Genomic DNA, 23,346 nt, shown 5'->3' on the forward strand with positions numbered 1-23,346 from the left:
AATATTAATGATATGTAACATAAACAAATTAAAGTATATATATCCTTGGCAAGTCCTCTTTGTAGAATACAGCTAAAGGTTTGTGCTTTTAATGTTGGTGTAAATATACTTACGTGAATAAATTCTGTCAACTAGAAATGAGTCAAGTCCAATGTTCATTGTAGTTTATTTAGTGATTAATGAAAAGGAATGATAATTCTTAAATTGCTGTTCAACACTGACAGGATTACTTGACAGTTTGTTCATATAGGTAGTTCATTGATTGTGTTCATAAGGCTGTTGTTCATCGCTGGCAGGACTACATGACAGTATGTTCACAAATGTAGTTCATTGATAATGTTTATAAGGCTGTTATTCATCACTAGCAAGACTACATGACAGTATTGTTCACAAATGTAGTTCATTGATAATGTTTATAAGGCTGTTGTTCATTGCTGGCAGGACTACATGACAGTATGTTCACAAATGTAGTTCATTGATAATGTTTATAAGGCTGCTATTCATCACTAGCAGGACTACATGACAATATGTTCACAAATGTAGTTCACTGATAATGTTTATAAGGCTGTTATTCATCACTAGCAGGACTACATGACAGTATGTTCACAAATGTAGTTCACTGATAATGTACATAATGCTGCTGTTCTTCTGTAGTAGGAATACATGACAGTATGTTAATAGATAGTTCATTGGTAGGGTTAAAAAGTGTGTTATTTAGCACTAGCAGGATTACTTGACAGTTTGGTCATACTTGTAGTTCATTGATAATGTTCATAAGACTGTTGTTCATCACTAGCAGAATTACAGGACAATTTATTCATACTTGTAGTTCATTGATAGTGTTCATTAGGCTATTGTTCAGTTGTGGATTACAGAACAGTTTGTTCATACTTGTAGTTTTGGTAGCATTCATAAGACTGTTGTTCAGCACTAGCAGGATTTCATGACAGTTTATTCATACTTGTTTTTCATTGATAATGTTCATAAGGCTGTTTTCAGCACTAGCAAGATTACTTGACAGTTTGATCATACTTGTAGTTCATTGATAGCATTCATAAGGCTGTTGTTCAGTATTAACAGGATAACGTGATAGTTTGTTCATACTTGTAGTTCATTGATAGCTTTCATAAGACTGTTGTTGAGCACTAGCTGGATTACTTGACAGTTTGTTCATACTTATAGTTCATTGATAGGATTCATAAGGCTGTTGTTCAGCACTAGCAGGATTACTTGACAGTTTGTTCATACTTGTAGAATGATAGCGTTCATAAGGCTGTTGTTCATCACTAGCAGAATTACTTGACAATTTGTTCATACTTGTAGTTCATTGATAGCTTTCATAAGGCTGTTGTTCAGCACTAGCAGGATTACTTGACAGTTTGTTCATACTTGTAGTTCATTGATAGCATTCATAAGGCTGTTATTCAGCACAAGCAGGATTACTTGACAGGTTGTTTATTGATAGCATTCATAAGGCTGTTGTTCAGCACTAGCAGGATAAATTGACAGTTTGTTCATACTTGTAGTTCATTGATAGCATTCATAAGGCTGTTGTTCAGCACTAGCAGGATTACTTGACAGTTTGTTCATACTTGTAGTTCATTGATAGTGTTCATAAGACTGTTGTTCATCACTAGCAGGATTACTTGATAGTTTGTTCATACATGTAGTTCATTGATAGTGTTCATAAGGCTTTTGTTCAGCACTAGCAGGATTACTTGACAGTTTGTTCATACTTGTAGTTCATTGATAGTGTTCATAAGACTGTTGTTCATCACTAGCAGGATTACTTGATAGTTTGTTCATACAGGTAGTTCATCAATAGTGTTCATAATATAAAAATAAGAAGATGTGGTATGATTGCTAATGAGACAACTGTATATAAAGCAGTTGTTCAGCACTAGTGGGATTACAGGACAATTTGTTTTTAGAGAATACTTGACGGGGATAATAGACAATCTCAGGTGAAGAGTCATTGCTACAATGTGGGGGAAAACATTACTTTAACTGTTGAATTTTTTACTGCACATATCCAACACATATTTGGTAAATTGATTTATTTTGAAATTATCTTGACTTTATTGGAGATATCTGATGTTATATTGTGTACAGTTTGTTACATTCTTACAACACTTTGTTTTTATTTTTCCAGAGGCTAGTTTTGCTGTACAAGCTAGAGCTATAAAAGACTATTTTAATGTTTATGATCCACAGTCACTGACGTTTAAGGAAGGGGATATAATACGGGTAAGTGTTCTCTTAAAAAAGACAGGAGACCTGTACTTTAAAGATTCCAGAACTAATCCTGTTGGTTTGCATAAACTTCTCTGTCTTTTTGCTACTCAAAGGGTTATGCTGTAATTTTTATTACCAACTATTGAACTAACCTTGTTATTAATTCATCTGGATTGTGCTTTTGTGATCGTTTGTTGTCCGTCATCCAACGTAAACTTTTTCAAAGATCTCCGAAACTACTCAAACCATGCACATGATAGATCCTTAGAATGTCTAGATTTTTTGTAAACTATATATGTTACAAAAGGCTTAATTGAATGATTTTAAGGACGTTTGCTACTCATGTTTTTGACTTTTTGATAGAGATTCAGAATCCTCCAGTTTTTTCCATGTAGTGCCAAAAACATTTTGCCCGCTAACCCCTACTTTTCTTTTCATGATTTTTATAACCTATTGTTTAAAAAGCCGTTTTTAAAAATCTTATAAAATCCTTATTTTTCATAGTTTTTTGAAAGAAAAAGGTGCCAATGATAAATGTATGAAAAATCTAGAGAGAATCATTTCCTGCCAAATTTTCAATTTATTAGATCTCAAAAACAAAGACATGGACCTGACATTTTTGAGCTCACCTGGCCCGAAGGGCCAAGTGAGCTTTTCTCATCACTTGGCGTCCGTCGTCTGTCGTCGTCGGCGTCATCGTCGTCGTCGTCGTCGTCAGCTTTTTACAAAAATCTTCTCCTCTGAAACCACTGGGCCAAATTTAACCAAACTTGGCCACAATCATCATTAGGGTATCTAGTTTAAAAAATGTGTCCGATGACCCCGCCAACCAACCAAGATGGCCGCCATGGCTAAAAATAGAACATAGGGGTAAAATGTAGATTTTGGCTCATATCTCTGAAACCAAAGCATTTAGAGTAAATCTGACATGGGGGTAAAACTGATTATCAGGTCAAGATCTATCTGCCCTGAAATTTTCAGACGAATCCGACAACCCGTTGTTGGGTTGCTGCCCCTGAGTTAGTAATTTTACAAAAATTTTGCAGTTTTTTTGTTATGATCTTAGATATCATTATAATATCTAATATCTAATACTATTAATTATGATTTTAACCTTATTTTACATGATTTCCAAAGCATCAGTAAATACAGGTGAGCGACACAGGCTCTTGATAGCCTCAAGTTTCTACTCTTTAAGGTCCGTTATTTATGTACTATCAATTTATAACAATCTTTTAAAAAGCTTGTTATTTTTAAACAGAGGAGCGAACATCCTTAAAGTGTAAAAGTCTGAATGGCAGGTTTCATCCAACCTTTACCTTATTTTCATGTTGATTGGTCAATGTTAAGTCTGTGTGGTAAGGTCGGTTTCTAAGATGATATAAGCTATAAGGTTACTACATTTAGTATACTGAATGATTGTATGGTGGACTTGTCCATTTGGTAGGGTTCATCTGACCTTATCAAATTGAATCATTGATAATAATAATGTTAAGTTTATGTGGTACTTGTAGTAAAACCTTTATCTTAATGACTTTTAACATAAATTCAATGATGATCAGTAAAGCAGCACTCTTGTCTTTATTGTTAGATACTACTGCATGTAGAAGTGGCAGAGTAAATCCTCCCGTCATTTGTAATTGATTTATAATATATGAATATCATTGTAGAATAGGCTTATTTAGAAATGATACATGAAGTTTCCTTGAACTGTGATACTAGGAGATTAGTGTTAGGCCTTCAGTAAATATCATTATAACTAGTTATCATACTGGACCATAGTAGGTATTCTCCTTAAGTGGTTGTTGTGTACTGTTCAAAAATTGTTTCAAATCATGGGTGCTAATTTGTCATACTTCCAAACAGGAGATATTTCTGTCGAAGATTATTTTGGATTATGATTTGAAACAATTTTGCTTTTTGTCATTAAACTGTTTCCTTCATTTAAATTTTTTGACAGGCTTATTAATTAAGATGCCAAAGGTGAACTTCCAAATATTAAATAATGCAAATTGTTAAAATCTATTACTATTATGTCTAATTAGTGCATGAGGTATCACAGTTATTGATAACCTTGCATACTTATAGGTGGCTCCAATTGATTTATTACATTCTTAATTCTTTACTAAATAAAAGCAAATTATCTCCCCTTTACCACCAAAATTTCAATTATTTGTGTTTGAAGTGAAATAGAACTCATCAGGCATCTATATTATTTATTGTGTTGTTCTACTTAGCTGTTCTTATTTTAATTGAACAAAATCTAACAAAAACCTTTATTATTTTATCTTGAATATGTCAACAACACTATTTTTCGCTATTAATTTAATGTAAAAATGCACTATACAAAATCTATTTTAGACAACAGAATTTTAGCTTAGATAAAAGTTGACCCCCTTTTTTTTATTTTTTTTTTTTTTTAATTTAATGCCCTTACTTTAGATTTTAAAATATGAAAAAATTAAGTTTTTCTGACATTAAGTTTTAATACCCTCAAGCCACCTTAATATTTTCAAAACCGAAGTCCTAATGATAAGCTTTTGAAAGATATTGGTACAGTTTAAGGAGACCACCAGATTGCTTTGTTTTAATTTGGCAGCATGCATGGTGGATTTATCCCTGTGTTGGCCATTTTATTTCAGAGTGTTTTTTTAATTTCTCCTGCAGTTTTGTGTTGTTAACAACTTGTCAGTTCTATGGGTCATTTAAAAAGCATACTTAACGGGTTTCGGTGCTAGGCATTTAAGAGCTTACTAAATGCACTGCAGTCATGTTCATTATTGAAGTTTTAGAGGGATCAAGGAGGCTGTGGAATGTAGCTATCTTATGACTGTCAAATGTTTTGTACACTGTAAAGAGGTTGAGGTCACATTAAGCAACCAATAATCAATCAATCAGTCCATTGTAAAGACATGTCTAATAAGACAACTTTGTTAACTAGTTCTTAGATGTTTAATTTTTGTTATAAAGAGTTAAGGTTAACTTATAATGTATTCTGATGTTATTCAGATAAAATGATATTTTAGTGTAAGCCCAACTTAGTGACATGTCACTTATTACACATGATATAAAGATACTTGTTAACATTATGTCATGGATAAGAACATTACTATATTATAATGAGTAATACAACTACTGACTGGGTCCCTGATGATGAAATCACAGAAGTTTGTATGTCCAGTATGTCTGACTGAGATTTGTTTGTTTGTGGTCAAGTGTTATCACTTTTTAAGGTCAGTGTTCTATGAATGATAATAGAAATGTAAAATTAATGTATTGTGAATGTTATGTCAAGCTAAGGTCAAACTAGATAACTATTAAATGAAAGACCTAGACCCACTTTTACTATGGACCTGTGTTTTAGAGCATTTGATCAGTGGTATGTGATCACTGATTGTATGTTAAGGACTATAAGAAGTATGTGTATTTTTAGTTAAGTTTAGCAATTTTCAACATTAAGAAATAGTCTCGTTTTATTCATGTGCATAATTTGTAGACGGCACTTTTTTGTTGGTTTAGATTTTACGATGTGTGTAATTTTTTTTATCTGAAAAGAGTGAAGACAGTTCTTGATATGAAATTTCCTGTATTTTGCAATTAGTCACAGAGGTATTGTATAAGTCCTTGTATTGAAGTCTGTGACATGACAAAGTTTGGATTTAGGGTCAGCTGGTTGTGGAAGCCAGATGCATTTACAAAGCTTAGATTTTAAAAGATTTTTGATAGTGACAACCGTCAAAGAAAACTTGGACGAACTTTGATGGAATAGAATCTCATCCTATTTTTCTCGAAACTTGGATGGATTTTGGCGGGAATTCGCCAAACATAGAAATGATGCAACTACCTCACAACAAAACTGGCAGGAAAAGTAGGATGTAAAATAAAATTGCTATCGGAGAAATGAAATGATAGATGTATTTGTACAATTTCACTTTGTCCATTCTAAAACAATTCCTGAATTGATCCAGGTCCTCACTACCAAGTTCTTTGAAGAAGAGAATTGAATGTATTTCTCTGTCTTCTTCTTTGCAACTAGTATCTTGTCCCCCTTCTTCTCACAATTGTACGATTTCTAATTTACTTTCTTCAAAAGGATTGTTATTCACAGAAGAATATGCTATGCAGTCCTTCTGTGAGAAGTATATTTAAGCATTTTCATTGAATTCCTGCCTTTTTCTGTCACAAAGTTTTTGATGAAAACTCTTGATAGTGACAACAACTGACTTTCACCAAGTTCTCCTGTTTAAAACTTTCTTTTGACCAAGTTTTTGATGGAAAACTTTGATAGTGACAACAGAGCTTTCTCTAGAATTTTTTAAGTGGAAGGAAGTATAAATTATTAAAATCTTTAGTTTGTATGATTTTCATGAGTTATAAAAGCATGAAAGTCAGAAATTGTGGCTTGGGTTTGACTACAGTAGGTTTTAGGTCGTTTTTCGGCATATAGCTCTTCAACTGTTTCGGGTCTTATACATCCCTGGCTTTCAAATATGTGGCTTTTAGAGTTCCTGTTGAAGGTAAATCCAGAAAAGCGCTTCAAACTCATGAAATTATAACGTGTTGTTCTCATATTTTATACAATGAAACATGATCCACAAAATTATGTTATGTAATCCTTAAAAAAAGTTTTTCTCAACAAGAAATATGAATCATAAGATTGAATTAAACCACAGTTGTCTATATAGAACTAATCATGATTGTTCAAATACTTTATACATTGAAAATAAAATCAAGGTATCACGGAATAGGTAATGCAATAGGAAATATTGTCACTGCACATAAAGATATTAAGCTGTGCTTACTTCTGATGTAATTTGCCCTACACTATATTTTAATTTTATCATTTATTGATTTAAAGAGTAGGTAATGTAATAAGGTTTTTTTCCAAAGTTGGTTTCCTACTTGACATTAAATTCCAAAGCCATGACAAATTTTCTTTGACATATCACAAAGTATTATTCATAGTACTCAAACAAATATCGGAAAGGTTTTAAATATTGTCACTACATTCCTCCTAACTTTACAAACATTGGAAAGTTTTAAATGCACTAAATGCTATTCCTACTAACTCTTGTTTGAGTGTATGGTGTTCAGTATTTCTTTCTCTTTTGAACTTTGAACAATTGTGATAACATTTTTACAAGACAACCAAGTGAGATCATGTTTTAATATTTTCACACCTTCTGTTCCTTATTTACATGAACACTTTAGTGTAAATACGCGATTCTTCTTACATTTTTCAGATTTATATGTATTTAAATATTTAATAAGTGTCTTGACTGCAAATTCCTTTAAAAAGAAATTTAATCAAAGAAGTAACTCAGGAAAGGAACAGATTTCACTGAACATTTACACTAAGGACCCTCATTTGGACTGATTAAATGATTTATAAAAAAATTAGTCAAGAACTTTGGGGTTTAAAAAAATCGAACAACAGTAGTGTATTTCTTTAACAGTTAATACTTCTTGTAGAATACAAAGGATTAGTAGTATTTCTAAGAAAAAAATGAAATACTCAGTTTTTTCTTAACATTTGTAAATTTTAATAATATACATAGTGACTTTTCTATTTTTTATCTGAAAAACAACTTTAATTCCTAGACATTTCAAAACTAAGTTAACTCTTTGAAAGACAGATCCAAGTTTATCATTTCAGAGGAAATTTTGTCCTTTATATCTTCAAGTAATTGAGAACTGTTCTGACCACAGAACTAATTTATTAATGGTTACCATGGGAAATCTATGTAATTAGAATAAGTATCATATGTAGGATTAATTAACTGTGGAATATAACACTATATAATGGTAAATAAACAGTCTAGACCGATGATAAACACTACCACCATGTAAAGTTATCTAATTACATGGTACAAATAATAATTTGAAAAACACATCTTGGAAAAAAGTGTCAAATTTAAATTTAAAATGATTTTTATTGTGGGGTTAGCTTTATTTTACAATTTTTTTAACAGATTATGTTTAGGAGAAAGTGCACATTGGGTTCAAATTTAGAATCATTTGCCTTATCTTTGTAAACTTGTCTTCTGTGCAATGCTTCTTAGTGAGATTGAAATAATTTTAAAATATTATGAATGATTTTTTGTAGTGTTCAGGTTAAGTTTGAACTAAGGTCTTAAAAATAACTGTTTTTTTGCATTGCTTTGGATTAAAAAGAATGTGTCCACATTAAAAAAACAAAAAATTCTAATGCACAATATTTTATTGTCATATCTTTGCATTGTTTGGTTCTGGTGTTCAGATGTGTTAGTTAATTCAGAATTATCTATAACATTGTGAGACTGTAGGGCCACAATCACTTCTTATGGAATATTATCCAAGTAGATGTTAGTTATCACACCTAAATTTAACCAAACTTGTCACAGTTAGAATTGTTTTGGACTTAGTTTTATGACAGTGCTGGATTTGTGAATGGATATGACAGAGAACCATTAAATGATGAACTTATGTACTTGACACCCACTGAGTGGCATGTGTATCTCTAGTATGTATAAACAAGAACCTGTTGTTTGTGTATGTAAACATTGGTCAGCTGGTCTATAATCTTCTCATGCTGCTTATGTCTACACTATAATATCTATTTCTTATTGATAAATAACTCTATTTTTACATTTTTGTTGATTAAATACCAAAGAGCATTAAGGATAAATTTACCGAAAAACTCTTTTTTAGTCAACAAAAGTGATTACATATTTAATAATTTTTTTAAATATCATTTAACATACCTTACCTGGGACTATTATGCCATTAGTATAATAGTCCCAGACTTTGCATACTTTTATTTAACCCCCCCCCCTTTTCAAGAAATGGAATGTGAATAAATAAGAAAATGAATTGATTAGTCATAGTAATTGATTTATCAAAGGAAAAGAATTGAAAGAATTTTTATTTTCATATTACAAAACTCAGAAAAAAAAATTAATCCAGTCTTCACTTTTTATATAGATTTATCATTTAGGATCTGAAAAAGTAGTACTTTAATAACACTTCAATGAAAAATTAATCGATATAATCAAAACGATTTCTCTTTATTCTCTTTATAAAAAGATATCAAAATATCAAATACAGCGTTCACTTCTGTATTTAGAATTATTATTTAGTGTACTAAACACTAGCGTATAAAAGTGATTTGTATGGAATGTTTGAAGAAAAGTTAAAGTGTACCTGTAAATGGTTACATAACTAAATGTTTACAGTAAACACTTTATTAAGAGATAACTTTTAAATGTCCTCTCCGTTGGCACGATACCAAACAGTGCATTTCCTAGTTGATTTATGCAACAGTCTATGCCTCAAAATCATGGAAATTCAACGTTTTTTCTGGACAAAATTACATTTTGTTTCCGTGGAAATGTTAATTTTGTAGGGAAACTTACAAGGTACAAATTATTGATTGGATAGAATCAGGATGTAAACATATAGATTTTTATAGTGATCAAAAGGTAATGATTTTTTTCTTTCTATTTTAGGTTTTAGAACAAAGTGAAGGATTGTGGAAAGGATGTGTTATAACAGACGGTCGGACAGCAAAGGCTGGATACTTCCCTCCCGATCATGTGGTGCTTATTGACAAAAGTGGTAAGTTATAGCTAGATACTACCCTTGCGATCATTTGGTGCTTGGTTACTTCTCTTCAGAAAATGGAGTGCTTATTTTACCCAACAATCGGAAGTAGCGGGAGGGGGGTTAGAATAGTTAGTTTAACATGAATAATCATTCACTTACATTGAACCAAGCTGCTAAATCTAATACTCCACATTGGATTTCAATCTCACTTGGATATATGGTCACATAAAGTTAGATGAAGATCCCATTTGATTTTGAGGTCTATAACTCAAAGGTCATGGTTACAGTCACTTACTATTCCTTCACCCTAACTACAAAGGTCATGGTTAAAGTCACTTACTATTCCTTCACCCTAACTACAAAGGTCATGGTTAAAGTCACTTACTATTCCTTCACCCTAACTACAAAGGAGGGTTGGTTAAAGTCACTTACTATTCCTTCACCCTAACTACAAAGGTCATGGTTAAAGTCACTTACTATTCCTTCACCCCAACTACAAAGGTCATGGTTAAAGTCACTTACTATTCCTTCAACCTAACTACAAAGTAGGGATGGTTAAAGTCACTTACTATTCCTTCACCCTAACTACAAAGGTCAAGGTTAAAGTCACTTACTTTTCTTTCACCCTAACTACAAAGGTCATGGTTAAAGTCACTTACTATTCCTTCACCCTAACTACAAAGTAGGGATGGTTAAAGTCACTTACTATTCCTTCACCCTAACTACAAAGGTCAAGGTTAAAGTCACTTACTATTCCTTCACCCTAACTACAAAGGTCATGGTTAAAGTCACTTACTATTCCTTCACCCTAACTACAAAGTAGGGATGGTTAAAGTCACTTACTATTCCTTCACCCTAACTACAAAGGATGGATGGTTAACCTATGTCCTTCACCCTAACTACAAAGGAGGGATGGTTAACCTTTGTTCTTCACCCTAACTACAAAGGAGGGATGGTTAACCTATGTTCTTCCTTCTGTCTGTCCATTCATCTGCCCCTAACTTATTTTTCAGCAACTGCTCATCTGAGTTTCTTGATATTTGGTTATAAACTTCATATTGATCAGCTAAATCGTGTGCTTATCTTCTTTCTCTTGTCTGCTACCACTTTGTTTGGTATATGTTTTTGTTTTCAGCAGAATTATACTATATTAAAAGTAAACAGTTTATTTAAGAAAAATCATATTTAACAACAGCTCCATAAAACACACAAGTCAAGGCTATAACAGCTGATAGCAATGTAAATAAATAACACATAACTTTCTCATTTTAATATAAACATAATTTAAACAAAGATTGTATCAGGTTAGACGTACAAGATCCTACTTTGAAACATATTTATTTTATATCGAATATAAATTTGCCACAGCATATTTGATGCATTAGATACTTTTGCAATCACATAGCTTTCCATGAAGTGTTTATGATTTTGAAGGCAGTTTTTTTGGTGCACTGATTTTTGTTAAATAATATTTTGGCAACATTATTTCAGCTATGATGTCAAGTTACTCTCCTGGTAAGAAGGTAGGAATGCCACAAGTACCAGACGTTATAAGTCGTAACCAACATGTGTTTTCATCAGAGGATGGTTTCCCGCCACCTCCACCATCAGTTTTCTTTCCTCCAGAACGAGGTGAGTTTATTTAGATTTATATCAGAATATAGAAAATAAAGCACTTAAGTTATTAACTTTGTTAGACTTGTGAAAGAAAATAAAGTCTTGCTAGTTGAGATGCGTTATGTTTTTATAGATTCATAGCTAAGTAACAATAGTGTGCTCAAAATTCTGGGAAACAGTTACATAACATTACGTTCTAAATTCTCGTAGCCCATATTCACAACAACTTGGCTCATCCGATTATGGGCAATCACAGTGAAATATCCCAACAAATTGAGGAGGGGGAACTTCTGGGCTTCCTAGTAATTAGAAAATTTTTACAGATCTCCATTGTTGAATGAATAATGAAACAAATATGCGTTAATTTATTATCTGATGTCTGATATAAAGTGGCAATTATTCTAATATATTTGGGTTTTATTTTTAGTGTAATCAAATGGTCTTTATACTGTGAGAAAAACTCTTTAAAATGCATACCTGCACCATCGATCTATTTAAACATGATGTATTGGTTATAAAAACTAATTATTTTTAGGTATTTCATTTTTCCTTTCATCTTAATTGCAGTTTTTATAGAATTTGATGTATTATTATGCCCAGTATAAAATATTTAATGATAAATCATAAAGATTTAGGTATAAAGTAAGCATTAAGGGGCTGTCTACATCAAATTCCAATTTATTTCTCTATTATATCACTTTCTTGGTTAATTTAATATTCACAGTATTATAGTGTATAGTCTTCTTGTATTACATGAATTGAATGTGAAACTGTAAAGTAGTTATTTTATGGTTGAGCTATATTAAATGGGATTAAATATCAAACAGTGGGATCCCTTTCTAAGGGATTAGTAAGAAATAGACTCTTTTGAGGTGATAAATGTCAGCACGAAGAATTAAATGATCAATTTATCAATGGACTGTACAGAATGAGGACAAAAAGTATGTCAACATTAAACTTATTTTGCCCATGTGGGTCTTGATTAAAAAAAATGATTTTTGATATTTTAGAATTTTTCATAAAAAATTATAAGGGAAAAAGCAACAAAATTGTGATAAATGTAAATTATCTTCTATTGTTGTTAGAAAGACTTTAGGCAAAAGTATTGTTCAAAACAATGTCTTTAGGTTGTATTTAAAAAAAAAACATACTTTGGGCCTTGCTTTTGATGTTGAACAAACCATTAACATTAATTTTGTACAAATTTTAGTATTTTTTATTTTTTTTTTTGTAATTATTAGTGCATAGAATATTATATAAATTAAGGTATATTATAGTGACAAGTATAATTAAAGGTAAAAAACACATCATAAACTTATATTAACATATGCCACATGTTTGGGAAAATTATGATAAAATGTTCTTATATTGTTATGCAGCTTCTATATATTTTTTTAAATGATAATTATTAACTTTCTAAATTTTCTGGTTTTTTTTGTGTTTTATTTTTCTGAATTCAAACATTTTCTCAAAAATAGCATTATAGAGAAATAGAAGTAACAAGTTTTTTGTTAACTAGGTTAACATAAAAATGAGTTATATTTGACAGCTGATAAATATTAATGGAACATTATTGAATGAATCTTCAACTTCTGATAATGGTCATTGTAATTGCTCAGCTCTTCTGGTCCGGGTACACAGTTATCGTCCTTTGATTTTCGTTGTCCACGAATATAGTCCCTAGTGTGGACAGTGTGTTACTTGTCGATTTTTTTTATACCCCTTCCGAATTTATTTCTCCATGTTTTATGACTCAAATAGTAAGTAGGGGGGTGAAATGACACTGTAAAAAAATTTGGGTCATGAATTTTAAAGTAAAGTAGTGATTTGGTCCAGCTGAAAAATGTTAAAAATTAGCACATCGGAAGCTGTCAAAAGATTTGAAGACCCCCTTAGCATGAAATTGTCCATATTTTGAGTTAGAGCCGATGAAGTTTTCTATAATTTTGATATAATTTGTCCCAAAAGTAGTACAACACACTGTAAAAATATTATTGAGAAAGCGCAGGTGGGATTTTTTTAATTTCCATTTATTGTCTAAAAGAAATGCACTACGAAATAACTGTGTACTCGGACCTAAGAGGTGAAATCAGGAAATATAGAATCTGTACTTTGGCAACTTCCCTGAATGATTTGATGGTGTCAATTTATCAAATAGCATAAAACTAAAGGATTTAAACTTTTATTTGATAGAATTTCTGCAAAAATGACCAATTTTGGCATTTTATGGTCAAAATAAGCATTTCATAGCTTTTTCAATTTTGATGCATAAGTGGCATTCTGACTTTCTATCTGACAGGTTTTTATGTGTCAATATTTGTGTTTCTATGTTTCAATCCAGTTGTATTACTCATTTGTGAACTCTGAATCTACAGAAAAGAAGATTATCTCAGACAATATGCGCAAAATGTGTTGTATATATGATCCTCGTCTAACGCCCTGTTTGGATCAAGTTAAATGTGAGGAGCTTGGAACATAAAAGTTGAAGTCCATTATAAAGACCTTACTAAATTTGTATAAAAAGCACTTAACAATGTCTTTTGTACCTGTTTTATGTCACATAATACCTTTCTTTTCTTCTGTAGGATAGCAAGTGGTTCAAATATAAGCCTGTTGAGACTAAAATTGCATGCATGTTTTTCACTAAAAAGTGAAAAATCTTTGTATCAGACCATACTGTCTGCAAAAAAAGTTGAATGCAAGAGTCTTTTTGTGCTCAGATTTATTGTATCATGTCACCTGAGTATAGAAATGATAGAAAAGACACAAAATTTTATTTCATATAGCTTCAATATGCATTTTTAAATGTAAATATGTGATACGGCCTAAATTGACCCTAAATTATTTTCAGTCTTACTTGGCCTAAGACCCTTTTAAGCTAATGTGATATGTTATTTGTAAGTTTTCTTTCCATTTAAAGTACATTAAATACATATGTAAGGATTATTTATAACCAAAAAGCTTTACAAATTTAAAATTGCTGGAAAATATTACATCTTCATGTAAGGCCCCCCTTCATTGGAAAACCTCCATTTTTAGCCACAGGCTCATATAAATTTGACTTTTTAATAATTATGATAAGTCTGATGAATCAAATGAGTACTCTATTGCTTTTAATACATAATATATTATATATTAAGGCATTTCAAAAGTATTTTTTTGCAATATTTTAATTTTTTAAGCCTCAATTGTTGATAGTTGAAAATTTTCAATTTTAACGTCTAAATTTAACACTCAAAGTTCAATATAGAATTAGTCATATTGTCTATAATATATATCCTATTGCCATGAAACTTTGTAAGCAGTCTTATAATTTAATAAGCTTTAGTCATACCAAGTTTCATTAAGATTGGTCAACTTTTTCTACCCTATTAGGTCCGGGTACACAGTTATCGTCCTTTGATTTTCGTTGTCCACGAATATAGTCCCTAGTGTGGACAGTGTGTTACTTGTCGATTTTTTTTATACCCCTTCCGAATTTATTTCTCCATGTTTTATGACTCAAATAGTAAGTAGGGGGGTGAAATGACACTGTAAAAAAATTTGGGTCATGAATTTTAAAGTAAAGTAGTGATTTGGTCCAGCTGAAAAATGTTAAAAATTAGCACATCGGAAGCTGTCAAAAGATTTGAAGACCCCCTTAGCATGAAATTGTCCATATTTTGAGTTAGAGCCGATGAAGTTTTCTATAATTTTGATATAATTTGTCCCAAAAGTAGTACAACACACTGTAAAAATATTATTGAGAAAGCGCAGGTGGGATTTTTTTAATTTCCATTTATTGTCTAAAAGAAATGCACTACGAAATAACTGTGTACTCGGACCTTCTGTGCTAGCAGCATTTAAGAAACAGACTATAACAACAGCATCAGTTACTTTGGAAACAGGCTATACAACCATCAAGTGTGTAGGTCATAAATATATTGATGGAATGTCTTCTCTTAGCATTGATCTTTTTTTCTGACCAGTTTATAATTGGAGAACTTTGTTAGGAATATTGATGCAGTATTTAAAGTGAGAATACTTGTACCATACCTGTGGGAATTAGTACATTTTTTTTTCTTTGATGTTTGGAATTTTCTTATCTTACAGACCATGATGTGAGGTATATATCACCACATTACAGTTCTTATGAGGTAAGTTGAAAATAAAGCATGAAAAAAAAACATACATTGAACACAGATATTCAAATATGTTATGCAGAGTTGTAGATATTTAGAAGATCGACCATGACTTTGGTGATTAGATAAACCTATAGGATTGTAATCTGGACTTTAGGATGAGTAGATGTTCTCTGCAGGATATCCAACAGCTCTGACATTTTCAAGTTTTCTTTATGCTTTGTAGGTCTGTATTGAAGGAGAACCATGGTAATTAATATAAAGATAAATTAGCTTTCATTGCAATCTTTTGAAAAATCAATTTCTTTAAACTGCATCACTTGAAAAACTCACAAATAGATCACTTCACATGAAATCTAGCCATATCAGATTGTATTGTAGGCTGTGGGATTTTAGTAAACATGTCAGGTAGGAATTTATTTCAGGTCTGATGCTCAGAATGAATTATTTGTTGATTTTAGCTTCTCCAAGACCACAAATTTATTACTCTTTGGTTCCAAACAAATGCAAATAAGAATATGGTTGCACAAATTCATGAATTAAATTTTGGAGCTTTTTTAAAGCATGACAGCTTTCATTAATTTATTGTTTGTGTCTCATTAACATTCAAGTCACAGCTCCATCAAGATTTTTCTATTGGACAGTAAATAATCAACATTCAGTTTTCATATTTATCATCCCATGACACCTTAGTTATTTCTAAAATGTATGAGGTCTAAGATTAACAGAGTCAAAGTATTTACAACAATATTATGTCATGATCAGTTGTAATTTTGAATTTTGAATTGGTTTTATATTTCTTTTAAAATTTATGATTTTGAAGAGCCAAGAAAAAGATCTTATGAAAATATGGCTGTGTTGAAGGACGTACAGTAACTTATAATTTCTTATATCCACTTCATTTGAATTCTGGTGGAAAGTTGTCTTATTAGCAATCATACCACATCTTCCTATTTTTATATGGAGCATTTGGGAACTATCTGTTTGAGTTCATCATTACTACTTTGATGATGATGGATAACATTCAGTGTCAAATATTCATGAATACCAGGAAGAGAACATATCAAATATGAACCTGCTTTGTACTAGACAGACATGCTGAGCTGGATTTTAAACAAGCTAGTTCATAAGTTTATTCAGGAAGACATGTCATCTTACCCAGACACAATTTTCTGACACTTAGTCAAACCATCTTTGCTCTTTCTCTTAAATGTTGCATGCTTTTCAGATAAAACAGCAAATACCATTTTTCGAGTCTTTGGTTTGACCAGGCTAGGATTGAACCAAAGACCTCCCACACTTAAGGGGAGCATGCTAACCACAATAATACCTTAGCAGTTAGAATTTTGATCAATCTCAGTTTCTAAATATGGAGGAACAAGGCTAACTAATACTGTCCTTCATGCCATGTGTTGACACTATTATTGGACAGAAGAACACTGCCATCTTTTTCTACATGGATATTCTCTTGTCAGTGGTGTTAGTCGTTATATTAGTTTGTAGTGACCACATAGTACTGACAGTAATTGTTTGTGCACTGGTAATTAACTTTTGGCAGGTAACCAGATGACCTACTAGTACTACTTATCGTATTAATTGTTACATGGTAATGTTCTCATCATGTTCTATAGGAATCTTTCCAGTAGTTGTTCTTTTTACTTGCTACAAAGATGCTGTCTAATTTGATCACATTCTACAGAAATCAGCAAGTAGTTCCTCCAGTTACCAATAACCCTTCTCTACTTTTATATCTTGTATGATATAAACCACATATACAAAAGCAAATTTTAATGAGAAAGCAACTCAACAATACAAAAATGCTAGAATTTTATAAATATATGGTTATACATACAACTAAGATTTGATCGTTTGCAGTAGAAATATACCACCCTAAATGTGACTTACCTATAGGTGCCTGTATGTATAGCAACAGTTGAACCATGTCTTTCCATGAAGCTTCTGATTGATTTTGTAACTTATTTCAGTTTTTTTGTTTGCTGTTTTATACCCTCTTTGATTCTATTATTGTCTTTTGACTACCATTTTTGTCTTGCCTCAACAAAGTTCCAGAGGCGAGACTAAAAAATAAGTGTCTGCATCAACAAATGTAAGAGTCTGTGCTTAGGTCAGTTTAAGGGAAACCACTAATTATAAGTCAATGATATTTTGTAGGCATTTGTATTACCAATGGCCCATGTCATTTCCATTAAGATCATTTGACCCAGCCCTTCAATCATGGTTCATTGACTTAAAAACTTTATGTTTTATTCTAGTAAGATAAAGAATTCCTCACAGAACAGTATTTCAGATCAATATTTACTATGTTTAACCTTCCAGGTAGAGAGATTTTCTTATTTTGGTATGTTCAGTTCTACATTTCCTATATTTTAACCTTCCAGGTAGAGATATTTTCTCATTTTGGTATGTTCAGTTCTACATTTCCTATGATTTAACCTTCCAGGTAGAGATATTTTCTCATTTTGGTATGTTCAGTTCTACATTTCCTATGATTTAACCTTCCAGGTAGAGATATTTTCTCATTTTGGTATGTTCAGTTCTACATTTCCTATAATTTAACCTTCCAGGTAGAGAGATTTTCTCATTTTGGTATGTTCAGCTCTACATTTCCTATGATTTAACCTTCCAGGTAGAGATATTTTCTCATTTTGGTATGTTCAGTTCTACATTTCCTATAATTTAACCTTCCAGGTAGAGAGATTTTCTCATTTTGGTATGTTCAGTTCTACATTTCCTATAATTTAACCTTCCAGGTAGAGATATTTTCTCATTTTGATATGTTCAGTTCTACATTTCCTATGATTTAACCTTCCAGGTAGAGATATTTTCTCATTTTGATATGTTCAGTTCTACATTTCCTATGTTTTAACCTTCCAGGTAGAGAGATTTTCTCATTTTGATATGTTCAGTTCTACATTTCCTATGTTTTAACCTTCCAGGTAGAGAGATTTTCTCATTTTGATATGTTCAGTTCTACATTTCCTATGTTTTAACCTTCCAGGTAGATATTTTCTCATTTTGGTTTGTACAGCTTGCCTCTTTGAATGTGTATTAGTACATATGACTCAGGTGCAGCTTTCTTAAATGTTTGTTTCTATGTTGCATATTAGATGTTCCCAATAGAACTTTTTGACTATAATTAGCCCATATATTTCATCCATAATAACTGGTGAAACTTTCTTTGGATCAAATGGCCTGCCATACCTGCCAACTTTTCAAAATCTCCTTTGGGGATTTTAAGCACAAGAGGACCTAATGCTCCTCTTATATTGTCATAAGTGTTCTTAATTTACAACCATATTGTTTAGATGAGTATATATTTGCTTTAATACCCTTTTAACTCATTTGAATCCCTGTTTTGAGGTCTTTAGTTTATATAATAAGAATTTCAAAATTCAGATCAACACCTCTCATGGGGGATATCCCCATAAATTGATAGAAAGATAGAAAAAAAAACCCCAGAAAAACATCTAGCTTATCTAAGACAGGGCCTTGAATGCAAAGCTATTTCTAGAGTATGTGTTTTTTTCTTCTCATTATATCTGCTCTGGATCTACTAGTAGAAAAATCTGTTTTAAAAAATTGAATCTACTGCATGATAGATAATCTTTCCTGTAGAATATTAGGAAAAGGAAGAACACATTTATATCTATATGCAACTAATAAATACAAAATTAAATACTTAAGATTATATTGCCTGGTTTATTCTAACAATTATGTACAAGTGTTTTTGGTTATTTCCTAATCTAATTTTTTGCTCCTTTGATTTTTTTTCAAAAATTTAAAACATGCGCTTATTCAAGGTTATCATTTTTCATTAATGGCTTAGAAACTGTTTAAATTTTGGTGCCTTCATGTTTACAATTAGATTAGGATATAAGTAAATGTAGGTATGATTGTTACATAACACCTGTTAGATGATTGACAGTTAACTAAGTAGAGTTCATTCCCCTACTTTATTTTCCGTCAAGTAATTAAAACTCCTGTAATAAATTACATAAAGATACTAGGCAGATTTATAATATGATATTATTTAAATTTAGTATATTTTTTTTTCACATAGATTACATATTCAATTTATCATTTCTTGATAAAAACTTTAAGAAAGAGCTCTACTTGTATGCACGTTGTGACGAAAAACATTACATCTTAGAAGGTGTCAATTTCAGGATTTAGAATAAAATTTTGATATCAATTTACTCAAACGTGAATATGGATAAGAAATTTTACTACTAACTACATATTTTTACTTATTTATTCATAAAAGATCTACTTATTGTATAGGTATTGGAATTCTATTGCAAGTTAATTAGTTCATTAAGTCTTACTTCCTGTTGTCCAAATTAATTTGCATCGTAATACGCTGATGACCACATATCATTGTTGTGATAACTAGAGCTGAAACAGAGTAAAACGGAAATCCCTAACTCAAACTTCATACTATGAGACAAAATACACAATTGTTTGAGAACTGAATGTCCCTTAATGAATACCCTACAATCATTAATCTCTCCATAGATCTTGTTTTACATCAATTAACTAATTGATAAAGATCTATCTGTTGAGAATCAATAAAGTCATTTAACCATCTGTCACCCTTTCTGTCTCTAATGTAAATACTGATAGCATTATTTTTACTCATATTATTACCCAATAGATTGATTCATTAAAACCTATAATTTCACACTCCAATACACATATTAGTTTCCTATTAATGTTTATGCATGATTTGTTTGGAGTTAAATGTGCCAATTTATGGTAAAAAGTGTTTGATTTAACGATAAAATAACCAAATTTATGAATATTTTTTTTGGAAGATAGTGGTGTAGGATGTTGACAACCATCTGAATCTAGAGAATGTTTTTATGAGTATGAAATTATCATTGATTGATAAGGATGTATAATGTCAAAGTATTGGTTTCCAGTCAGAAATAATCTCTCAGTTTAATTGTTTCCTCTAAATGAAACAGAAAATGTTAGAAGTGCAATTTAATTGGATTTGAAGAGATATTGATGAAAACAAAATTAGTTTAACCAGAATTAGCAAATATTGACATAGTAGTTTAAACTGGTCAAACTAGAGAGGAAAATATTTTTTGAAGCAAGACAAGCCTAAATGATTCATGTAATGATATTGCAATTATAAAAAAAATCTTTTAGGTCAACAAATATGAATAAATAGAGATATTTGGAATGTGTCAATGTTTACAACATATTTATCAATTTTCCTCAAATTTCAGAAAACCAAGTTACATGATGTATTCGATACATTTTAGTTCAAACATATTTTCTGCATTAACCTTCACCAGGAACACTCAAACACAAAATAATGAAAGTCAAGGATATATAAATACCGAAACAGCTCAAACAAGAAAACTAACAGTCTAATTTTTAACAAAACAATTTACAAAAAAAAAAATATGACGGACATTAACCAAGGACAACCAGAGTATAATTGGGTTTCAGGGTTCTATCTTTATTAATGATAGTTACTTTCAAGATAAAATGTGAAACATCAACACATGAAGAAACAAGCTATTTTCTTTGAAAACAATGCTGAGAAGAAATTATTCATGCAGAATATCTTTGGCTACAGGTTCTGTATAATATGAATGTATTCTTTATGGTAATGAACAGATGGCTGTTACTTCTATTATGATGGATCCATAATTCTGACTAACTCCATCAATCATAATTCTTATCATTAGTAAATTATCAGCAAGGGTCCCAGCTATAACCTTTGTGTATTAGGTTATCTGTTGGGGGTATTGTGTATTGCATGATCATAGTATAACAAAATTAGACTGGTAATACATTTCTTACTATGAGTTATGGCCGTGAATTGGAAATATTTCTACCATATCTTCATCTGTAGTATTTTTGATAATTGTGCATGCTGTGCCCTTATCTAGAAATACATTATGACACTTCCACCTCAAGGAACTAAAAATTAGAAGATGACTTTTACCAAATATTTGCTTTCAATCATGTTTTTACATCCAGTACCATTTTTGCCTCAAGGAACAGATGAAAGACCTGATGATTCTGCAGAAAAATAAAGACCTTGTTATCTAGCTAAAACTCTAAATAATTACTACAGTCAATTCCCTAGGTAAAATCAGTAAAAAAAAACTATCTTTTTGGCCTTCAGAAGTTTCTTTTCATGAAAGCATCATTTCCCCTCTGTGGTCTCTGTAAAATTGGAATTAAATGTTCGTTAATCCCAAAAAAACTGTTAAATACATTGCTGATTCCTGTGCAAGATATTAAGACATTACAGCTGGTTGATGAACTGATTTTAGTGTATTGGTTTTCTATTGCCATAGATACAGAAAGATTCTTAATTTGTATCTGACATAGTTTGCTTGGGTAAATCTGATTAAGGTTAAGCTGTTTGCCTTAATTCTCATTTATGTTTTTTGACTTACAGATTTTAATCGTTATCTAAAATTTGTTTCATTTTATGCACAATTTGCAGATGACTTACTTGTTATTTAAAAAAAGAGTATAAGCAGTATAAGCAATTGAACAGCAAGATTTCAATTTGCAGATAATGTCTGAGATTTATCAATGGAGTTAGTGGTTCCTTGATATTTGAAGTTCATTGCCATTAATTTTACATACCAGTAATCTGTCATATTTAATGACTATTTTACTACCAACTTGGAACACAAGGAATCCTACCTTATTTGCAGTAATCTGTCATATTTAATGACTATTTTACTATCAACTTGGAACACAAGGCGTCCTACCTTATTTGCAAATCTTTAGATCACCCCGAGTTGAGAACAGTCGTGAATCAAATTTACAGAAACTATCTCAGACTGTATATACCCAATTGTATTCATTTAAGAGATTAAGAACATCAATAAAAGCACTGTTCCTTTGAATTTTGGTTTTGTCAAGTGATTTTATACCATGAATTTATACAGCATACTTTCTTTTCCATTTAAGTCATAAGGTAGCAGAGCAGGAATAGATGCTTTAACAAATGTTTGCTATATATAGAGAATATTATATGGCTTTTTCAATATCACTTCCGTATCAACCCAAGACATCCAGATTATCCCAAGAGCTCTGCTCGAGGGATTATATTGGTTGAGGGTTGATACGGTGTGTGATATTGAAAAAGCCAGATCCTATTCACTTTAATATATAACTCTAGTAGAAATTTTTTTTTAACATGACATGACATAATATAGATTAGGGATTTGATAAAGCCTTTGCAACCATGACTGATATCGATGACGTGACGTCATATAGATTAGGGGTGTGATAAAGGCTTTGCAACCGTGACTGATATCGATATCATCACGGATGGCTGATACAGCACGATTGCCACTGGTCATATAACACATACAATTTACATGTATTTACTTCTAAGTATATTAGAAAAGCCATTTTATCATATACTGATAGAAAATAATGGTATAATTGTACCCCATGATAAAACTAATTTGTACATATATTTATTCATTAAATTTGAAGAATTGCTTTAACCGTGTGATATGACTTTTATCAACGGCTTCCGTTTTATAAACTGCTTCTGGTTATTATCGCATGCTTTTCTGTAACGTGACATTTCGACGTCATTCGGCAAATCCGGAAAATACACCTCAATGGTACGTTTTTTTTGTGTAAAACATAACAAAGTTGTATAAAAAAATATATTATTAAAAAATGCAAAACAAATTTTACAACAAATGCATTTTTTCAAAGTTTTGAAAATAGTTTTTGTCTGTATGTCTTCTGCTGAAGTATATGATAAAAA

The 23,346-nt window shown here is 31.2% G+C and overlaps 1 protein-coding gene across 4 annotated transcripts in view; it reads left to right on the forward strand.

The window, feature by feature from the left end:
* Positions 1-23,346, forward strand: part of LOC127708269 (caskin-2-like) — an 87,578-nt gene that overhangs the window by 30,806 nt on the left and 33,426 nt on the right. For all 4 annotated transcript variants that reach the window (XM_052213110.1, XM_052213111.1, XM_052213112.1 and 1 more), the window contains 4 exons: positions 2,153-2,247; positions 9,723-9,831; positions 11,311-11,451; positions 15,529-15,572. In XM_052213110.1, coding sequence (XP_052069070.1) covers positions 2,153-2,247; positions 9,723-9,831; positions 11,311-11,451; positions 15,529-15,572 — 389 coding nt within the window. The remainder of the gene's footprint in view (positions 1-2,152; positions 2,248-9,722; positions 9,832-11,310; positions 11,452-15,528; positions 15,573-23,346) is intronic.

Source organism: Mytilus californianus, unplaced genomic scaffold (assembly GCF_021869535.1).
Source record: "Mytilus californianus isolate M0D057914Y unplaced genomic scaffold, xbMytCali1.0.p SCAF_7, whole genome shotgun sequence".
Classification (NCBI taxonomy): Eukaryota; Metazoa; Mollusca; class Bivalvia; order Mytilida; family Mytilidae; genus Mytilus; species Mytilus californianus.